General features: G+C 46.1%; 1 protein-coding gene across 3 annotated transcripts; it reads right to left on the bottom strand.

The window, feature by feature from the left end:
- tmpob (thymopoietin b) lies at positions 1–5,944 on the bottom strand. Of its 3 annotated transcripts, none has more exons than XM_079743628.1 (6): positions 5,374–5,944; positions 5,066–5,183; positions 4,572–4,733; positions 3,444–3,547; positions 3,074–3,180; positions 1–1,984 (listed from the first exon to the last, which is right to left on the bottom strand). In XM_079743628.1, exons 1-6 carry the CDS (start codon positions 5,608–5,610, stop codon positions 1,555–1,557), a joined length of 1,158 nt encoding a protein of 385 aa, XP_079599754.1. In that variant the 5' UTR covers positions 5,611–5,944; the 3' UTR covers positions 1–1,554. The 3 variants fall into 3 exon arrangements, with proteins under 3 accessions (XP_079599754.1, XP_079599756.1, XP_079599755.1); XM_079743630.1 differs by having other exon boundaries at positions 4,572–4,655; XM_079743629.1 differs by having other exon boundaries at positions 5,066–5,180.
- Between the last annotated feature and the right edge of the window lie 3,115 nt (positions 5,945–9,059).

Genomic DNA, 9,059 nt, shown 5'->3' with positions numbered 1-9,059 from the left:
AGTTTATTTCATGATATACCATCTACATCATCATAAATAAAAACAGATTTGAAATCCTTACCCACATAATCCCAATTAGCTGCCATATGAAAGACCAAATCAAATGTGTTTCTCCGGGTCCATGTACATACTGCTTTCACTTAGTACATGGCTTTTATAAAATAGTCTCAACACACCGCATTAGAAAATTATGAAAATACAAACAAAGATACCTATCCTTTTGGAACGCACCCTCCGTGCACCCAAACAAGCTCTCCTCTTTGTGGGGGTCCAGGACCCGTGTCGCCGACAATTTGTTACAATTGTTCTGATTTACATTAGGCAGCATCAGTCAAGAGTGAAAGGGAAAGTCCACCGTGTGGCGCTTCCACCGTGGCTCTCTGGGCAGGGAGATGGATTATGTGGGTGCACTGCACAGCCAGTCCTGCCGATGGGACTGAAGGATCAGAAACCTTTTCAAAAAGCACAACAAAGCACTAAAACCAATGCATGTCAACTCACATGGGCACGCAGGCAGGGCTTCACATCCTGTACGTACCGCCGCGTGGTATGGACTCAACAACGGGTTTCCTTTAACCAATGGCATCTGGGCACATTATGAGAATGTATGCGTTCAATTCAAATCGAGATTTTGCACTGCCAAAAGGCGATGCCGTCGATCCCTCGCCTGTGATCACACCGTCCGTCCGACGGATCGACGGCCTCGCCTTTTGGCAGTGTAAAATCTCGAGCCCTACACGCCGATACTCACGTCCTACACCTCTGCTCGTCCTATCAGGCTAGCCTTGAGGCCAGCGTTCAGCTGAGCGTTGCCGGCGACTAGTCGCCGAACGTAAAACATCACATCTCGTACATCGGTTAGTATGCTCCCGTGCCCCGCCGGGCGCAGGTCAAGCGGGGCCGGCTGGCGCCCGGCGGTGATAATGAGACGTTCTATCTAGCTCTACAACTACACAGTAGATTCAAATTATGGTCTACAGAGAAAACACATGTAGAGTCGCTGTGGTTAGTAGCATCACGGTGTGCTTTGAAAATAGGAGGCGATGGGGAGGGGGGGGGGGGGGCACCAGGTGCCCACAGTGTCCGGCGTCGCGCAGTCAGAAAGAATAAGCCTCGACCCGGCCGTTACAGACCGATGGCCTCTCAAAAAAATACAAACATGCAATAATAACTGCCATTTTCCTTCTCCGCCTATTTCTACACATACGGGTGAGATGGACACAAAGACAAACAATTCACACGGATTAAAAACATCGTAAAATATGTGGTTCTTTCCCCCTTCCCGTTTTTTTTTTTTTTTACCAAAAGCTGAAAGAGAGAACAGGAAAAAAAAAATAAAAAAATGAAAAGCTTGCACAAATTAGCCGCGTGAGAAAAGAGTCCACCCGCGTAAAACGGTGTCCTTGATTTAACGATTTATCAAATGAGGTTATCCAGGTTAACTGCTGCGCTGCGGTCGACGCATGGCAGGAAATGACACAGGGTGTGGTGATGGAAGGGAGGGTAGGTGTGTTGGCGGCGGGGCAGGGGAGCTGGGCAGGGGAGCCGGTGTCCTTACTTGCCGGCTCCGTCCGCGGCGCTGGCGGTGCCGAGGCCCAGGTTGGCCACAGCGTGGTCCACCGCCCCCTGGAGAGGGGTGACCACGCTGTCCAGGAGGCCCCTGAGCTCCGTGCTCACCCGCTTGGCGTCCAGGTGGGTGTAGGCGTAGTAGACGGCGCCCGCCACCGCCACCAGGAGCAGCAGCCGCAGCAGCGCCCGCAGGACGCCGCACAGAAGGCCGGCGCCGCAGGCCGGCGCCGCCTTCCGGCCCGAGCCCTCTGAGGCGGCGGCGGCGGAGCCCCCGCAGCCTCTGGAGGCGGACTCTGAGCTGAAGGTGCGGCTCTCCCTCTGGACGCTGCGCTTCAGGAGGGACTCGTCCAGCCAGTACTCGCTGGGCTTCGGCGGTCGGCCCGCCGCGCCTCTTATGGGCCGCCTGCAGGTGGCGCTGAGCGGGAGAAGTAAAGAACACATGGATTAAACGTGCTGCACGGAGAAGGAGTTGTTCTTATTTTAGGATATTAAAGTGTCTAAATAAGTGCTCTACAATAAACAATTATTGTTATGAACAGTTAAAAAAAAAAGGTAGGAAAGGCAGTGATTTGTCCAATCATTGCAAGCTACCGCCTATCCTACCTTTAAATGTAATATCGGTTTATGGTTTTCATAAACCCAGCAATAAACATGTATAACCATAAACTAACGTTCAGTTCCTAATCCACACTCACACCAATAAACTAAAGCCTATAAACTACTAAGTGACCATGAACATGTGCACCTCGGCACCACCCGCCCTGTTTGGAGGACACTGAACACTAAATACTGAAACTAAACTAAATTATAATTACAATTAAAACGGTTCTCTCTGCAGAACCCTATGCGAGGAACCAAACCTAAATCCACCCCTGACTGAGAAGTCTTGAAAAAAAAAACAACGTAATTCCAACAATTAATCATGTAATCATAACAGGAACTCCTAGAAGAAGTTTCATTCTACACACTAAAAGACTAAAATTAGATAACGCCGCTAAGTACGTAATTTGTATCAGCCAAATTAGAGGGTTAACAGGCAAATGCTGGCCTAATCTCCACCGGCTCGAATAAGAGTTCTCATTGGGACACACACAGGCTGACTGAGGAGTGAGCATAGAGTGGAGGCAAACCAGCTACACTGCCAGAGCAAAGCTATTTTCCTACTCCTACTACTATTGCAGGTTACAACAGAAAAACAAGACAATTAACTATAATATAAATATATTAAATACCCACCACACTCATAGTTAGGAGGAACACCATCTATTCGACCATTTTCTGTTATTGTTTTTCTTCTTGAAAACCAATAATGGCAATATATTTGTATAAAATAAATATTCTGAAACCCACTATTTGTGCTTTGCCGAATACCGCATTCTGCTCCACACCTACTATAGACACATGGATTATCCGTCTGAATCAGTCCACTCTTAATGATGAAATAACTGTCTGGTATGGTTTCATATTTAACATGAGGTAAGGCGAGCATATGTGAACTCATTACCTGATGCCCATGGGTGTGCTGAATTCATTGGCAAGGATATCTTCCACCACACTCTCGCTGCCTTTGGTAGGTGTCAGGTCCCCGCTAGCAAGGGTCTCCTCTACCACCTTTCAACACATACAAGACAATATGATTCAAAAAGGCATCTTCCTACAACACCACAGGAGGGTTTAACATGAGGTACAGTGCAAGTCGCAATCTTAGTATTTGTTCACGATATTAATCCAAACTTTTAATAACTGGATGCTTGGTTATTCTAGAATATCTGGTCAGGAAGTTCCAATATGGCGGCTTGGAATGTTCTTTTGGAACTTCAGATCACATGATATAAAGTCTCCTGTTGGCAGAGAGGCACCAGAACGGTTCCAACCTTGGTCTGCCTTCTGCTGCTGGTCCTGGTGGTGACGGGGATTTTGCCGCGGCTCCTCATAGCTTTCTCTACAACAGGCGGTGGCTCAGGAGCGCCTATCTCCTCTGACGGTTATAAAGGGCAACAGAAAACACAGCATTGTGAAATAAAGTCATACAACAGCACTGGGGATCGTCTTTGGTGACTTACGGATTTCACTGAGTTTTCTCCATTTTAAAGCACATTTATTATTATCCGTTAATGGCCAGCTAACAAATGTCGGTTACATTTAGAAAAGTATTAGGAATAAGTCCTGAAATAAGAATAGGTATCCACAGATACACAGAATACCTAATTAGCATCCCCAGACAGTACCTATCATTTAAAGCACAGGGCTAAAAGGAAAAAGATGGTCAAACTCTATTGAGCGTTTAGGTATTGGGCATAGTAGGATACTGAAATGGTCCGGAAGTTTGACTCTCATACAAAAGGTTTAAACCCCATTGTCTGCCGCCGATCGATGGGCCTCCCAGTCTGAGCCACCACACCCACGAACCATATCCCTACACTTGCTGGCAATCGTAGTGAACATCACTACTCTTATTACTATACTACTACTACTTATGTGTATAAATACACAGTTCCACAACTATAAAAAATCTATACATATTAGGAACAATAGGGCTACAAAAAAAGGCATCAGCGAGTCAATATTAATATACAAATAAGCATAGCTACTCCCTTTACCCCAAGCAGAAGTAACTTTGCATAAGAGGGTTTGGCCAGCAAAGGTACTGCACGAAGTACATTTGATTTGACCAAGGGTACCTGCATCTTTCAATTAGGAGTTTCCTTAAGCCAGGTAAGGAACTTAGTTAGTAGACCCCATAGTTTATGCAAATTCTGCAAAGCGCTACATTGTATTAACTAGTTCTGCTTTGTTTATGCATGTTGTGCTACTTTGGTGCTTCCAGTTAAATTGTTTAAAACAAATACAGTTAAATCAAATTCTCTCACAAGTAAAATAATCCCTGGCCTAGTGAGGCACCAAAGAAAAGGATAATTTCCTACAACAGTCAATTTATTTGAAAGATCATGTAAATAAAATCAATGACAACAGGTGCAATGTATACATCTTGAGGATTTTACCGTCTTCCTTGTCACTGTACTGGTCAGTATGCGTGTTGCCGTTCTGGTTAGCGTCGGCCAGGGCGGTGATCTCTGGGACAGCCTCTGTAACAGTAGGACTGTCAGATGGGGGCTCATCCAAAACCTTCTGCAATTTCCTCTCATACAATTTACGAGTGGAAGCTGCACAGAGAAATGAGTCACAGGAAATGTTGTCACACAAGCAATATCCCCTCAATGCATTACTTGCTTTGCCATTGAACTCATTTGAGAATTCAGTTTATTTTACCTTAATTGTATACTTTATTTACAGGTAAATAAATATGTATAAATCATGTTACATCTGTAACGAAACAATTTAATTATCTTACAATCCAAGTACCGTAGGTCAATGTTGACATTTGAATAATGCCTCATTATGAATTAAATACAGTTAATAATTACCTTGCATATCTGATCATCACTGAAAATTAAGGATCAAACTGGTAGGCAGTAAAAATACCATCGGAACTCACCCACAATGGGTCCAGTATCCACGCCATGCTTGACCAGCTGTTCCCTCAAGTCTTCATCCGTAATTTCGGTCACGTCTGTCTCCTCAGTGCGAGGCCTGTCCGTCTTCCTTGCGGCCTTCTGAAACGAGACATTCACAAGTCAAGACACCAGCCAGGTCAACACACCAACCCACTCCAACACAACCCAACACGAGAGGAGGAGCGCATGTCACACATTAAAAAAAAAAAACGGCGCCAAATAAAACACACGTGATTCAGTCTCCACTTTCAATACAATACAATACAATATAAAAACAACACCAACGTACTCTCCCAGAGCGGCTTCTGTTGGAGACCACGGGGGTGGGGAGCTCGTCGTCGCTGGAGAAGGGGTCCGGGGGTGGCGGGCTGCTCTTGGTGTTCAGCGCGGTCAGGTTCTTGAGGTAGAGCTGGATGTACACTTCCTTCTTGTGCTCCCCGCTCGGCAGAGCCACATTGTTGGCCAGCAGCTCGTTCTTGAGCTTATCCTTGGTGAGGACCGACGGATCTTCAAGGAATTCGGCCATGGCTTCTTAGAGATTGTGTTTTGTTTTTTTTTGCGCTTAAGGATGTTGAAACCGTACCTGGCTCTTCTCTCAGACAACAACACAGACAACGTGCCCGAATAGCGCTGTTGTCAAACGGCGCCTAGTTGCTAACAATGTAGCCCAAGCCCAACAACAAACGTTTAGCTAATTAAAGAGCCACTTTCACTTAATTTTCCGCTAAACAAAAACCCGTGCGCTGTATTTCGAACGAAATCCGTCTCCGGCGAGCGAAACTTTATCTTAATTTAATAATAAAATAAGCAAAAACATGAATGAATTGTGTTAGCAACAAAGCGGCCCACTTGCTACTGTCTCTCCGTAGTCGCATCGGAGCTAAACAATAACAACGCCTGCTATTGGCCGCGTTGCCCTACAAACCGCACTCTGATTGGTTGGCTATGAATGGAACCCTGGCTAACAGTCGCCACAAAGAAACCACACTGAAGCGGTTTACAGCTCTGACCAACTCACGAGATTTGTGTTTGCTATTGGTGAATCATAAACATTTGTTTGAAAAGTAAAACCCCAAAAATGTGATATAAATTAACCGAGCAAGCATGACAATATAAAACATTATGAACCGAGTAGTTTTTCATAAATCTAGTCCGAGCTGACGTTTGGAGAAATATGTTTAACCTTTTGTTTTAGTGATTATCAATGCAGTCATATTGGAGGAAGTCACATTGACCTTAGGATAGACATTCTACTTTTGTACAGAGGAGGGCAGCATTAACTACTTCTTTACCCAAACTGATAGGACTACAACGTTTGAGCCGTGTGCATCTTTTTTTATCTCTCTCAAATGCATGCACGCACGCACGCAGTCTCTCTCGTCTGTCTGTCTGTCTGTCTGCGTCTGTCTGTCTGTCTGTCTGTCTGTCTGTCTGTCTCTCTCTCTCTCTCTCTCTCTCTCTCTCTCTCTCTCTCTCTCTCTCTCTCTCCTCACACTCTCTCTCCTCACTCTGACTACCTCCCCCTCTGCAGGCTTGCGAGTCCGGTCAAGTATCTTTGGGGTAAGCAGGCTCGTCAAGAACTCTGTGGCGGCGGGCCTCTGGTTGCCTCTGGGACAGGTCTGAGGTGGCAGCGTGGCCCACCTGTCTCTCAGACCTGCCTCTCTGGGACTTTATGGGATGCTGCTGGAGAAACCGAGCAATTGATCCCTGCCTCAACTCCAAACCACACTAAACACAGCACTTCAAGTATAGTTCAGCTTTTTCCATAGAGAATTTGCCAATGGAGCGCAAGCATAAAAAAAAGTGGAGCCCTCGAGAAACACCTCTTAAGCTTTCTTTGTGTGTAATTTATACAGAAAATAAGCCCTGAGCCAAGAATCATAGAAAGTGCCTCTTTAAGCATAACAGTCATGGCCTCTGAAAAATGATCAAAGTTCCCTCGTTAATCGTCAACATTCACATTCTCAGGATAAGTTTATTTAAGAATGGAAATGACACACAAATAGCCGGAAAGGGCAGTATACCGTGCACATGGTTTAAATACTGATTTATTAAATCAAGGGGAGGAGGAAAAAAGAAATACATCTCTGGCATGAAAATATAATGCAAAAGCAAACATGTTTCGTAACCATGTAGGCCATGTTTGTTGTGATTTTAATGATATATAGATTTCCTGTTTGAATGCACAGACCTTCATCTGAAGGCCAAGGCTCCCTATAGTAACATGTAAACGCTCTATTATAAGGAGAAAGGTGGCTACCTCTTTTGCCAGCCGTAATCTCCAACAACAATCTTTAATCCTCTGCGGATGTCATTCCTTATTGCCAGACTAATTAAACTCAGTCCCTGCCGGGCTTCCTGTGCCAGGAGGTGGGCAGGTTTCGGGACCAGCGGGTGAGGAGCGTTTCTCTGTGAGCGAAGATTTGTGTGTCCTGGCTTCGGAACAGCAGTAGTAGTGCTCACACCGTATATTTTCAGCCGTTGACAATCCAAACGGCGCTCACAGGACACACACTTAGTTGTGGACGTTACTCTCGGAAGGGAAAGTGAGACCCTATTCTGGCTCCTGGTTGATGCCCATTTGGCACGCGGTTGGCCTGTCGCTGCCATCGCAGCTAAGTAGTCCTCAAAAATATTTGCGTTATTTTTATTCTTATGATTTGAGCTTTCGGCCGTTTTGATTGGCGATGGGCGACAGAGAACACTGCTCATGTCTTCACATAGCCTTGGATTAAATATAAATGTGTGTGTGTGTGTGGTTTTGTGCGATTGTGTGTGTAACTCCGTGTAGTGAGGGAAAAAAGTCCCTCCGGAGGTGCCCGTGGGGTGCCATGTCTGATTATTCAGAGGAATACTTCATGTTGACCCTCCATTTCTTCCTAATGTAATGCAGTCACATACAATTATAATAAAGTCATGTTTGACATGCCGCCACCGCCAAAAGCGCCAAGCTACGGTGACCTGCACACTGGCACTGCGTGCGGGGAGAGGGAAGCTTCAACACTGCTGTAGATCTTTGCTCTCCACCTTGGAATTCAAGAGATCACGGACGCTATGTGCACAGCGAAGCAAAACCGGTGCCAGCAAGTGTCCATGTGTGTGCCAAACACAATCAGCGGCCCTGCCCAAACAGAAATCCATCCATTGTCCCCAAGCTCGGGCCTGAACCTGCAACCATAGGGCCTTCAGGAACTACCTGCAACCCTATACTTCAACTATTAGTGGAACAGGCATGCTTTTATACAGCCAGAAAATCCATCAAACTGGGAAAGTGTTTCTCATTTCAATTTCGACAATGGCGTGAGATTCTGTCTTCTGTGAGGTTCAACGTAATAAAAACTATAAAACAGCATATCAATTTGTTTTATAAAAGCGCAGGGCTTATTAAACATAGTTCATTGGCTTATTAAACATAGTTCATTGTGGAACCGCTATGTCTGTAAGTGTCCCTTATGGTCGGAGTGGCTCGGGATGAACCCAGAGGGTAACATCACACAGGTGACTGCCAGACTCTTGAGTTAACAGGAAAGGGATATTTCCGTGCTTGAGTTGGCCCAAGCCACGCGACAGACCTTCCTCCACTCAGACCGGTTCTGTCCGCATGGCTGAACCGCCGGTACCGGGCCGGCGCCGGGCCGGCCGAGGCGCTGCTTCTCAGAAGGCCTCCTGTGATGTGTGTCCGTCCCGGGACCGTCGCGAGCCCACCGAGAAGACGTCTTTGTCACGGATCCCTGAGATCACGTCCCTGTTGGGTGGAAGTGAGCTCAACCCTGTGAGCAGGAGACAGGTAATTAACCAGGACTTTTGAATGGAAAAACAGACTATCGGCAGACACCCACACTCCCTCGACTCCCAGATTGCCAGATCCAGGCGTGGGCCAATAGCCTAATGCGTTCAGCCTTTCTGTGCGATTGTTGGCGCAGCTTTAGTTTAATTTTCAATTAAGCGTGGAAAAGAATGGTAAGTGGATCAAAC

The sequence above is a fragment of the Pollachius pollachius genome (assembly GCF_949987615.1).
Source record: "Pollachius pollachius genome assembly, chromosome: 9".
NCBI classification, from domain to species: Eukaryota; Metazoa; Chordata; class Actinopteri; order Gadiformes; family Gadidae; genus Pollachius; species Pollachius pollachius.
The sequence above is the reverse complement of the archived record's forward strand: the minus strand, read 5'-3'. Positions and strand labels throughout refer to the sequence as shown.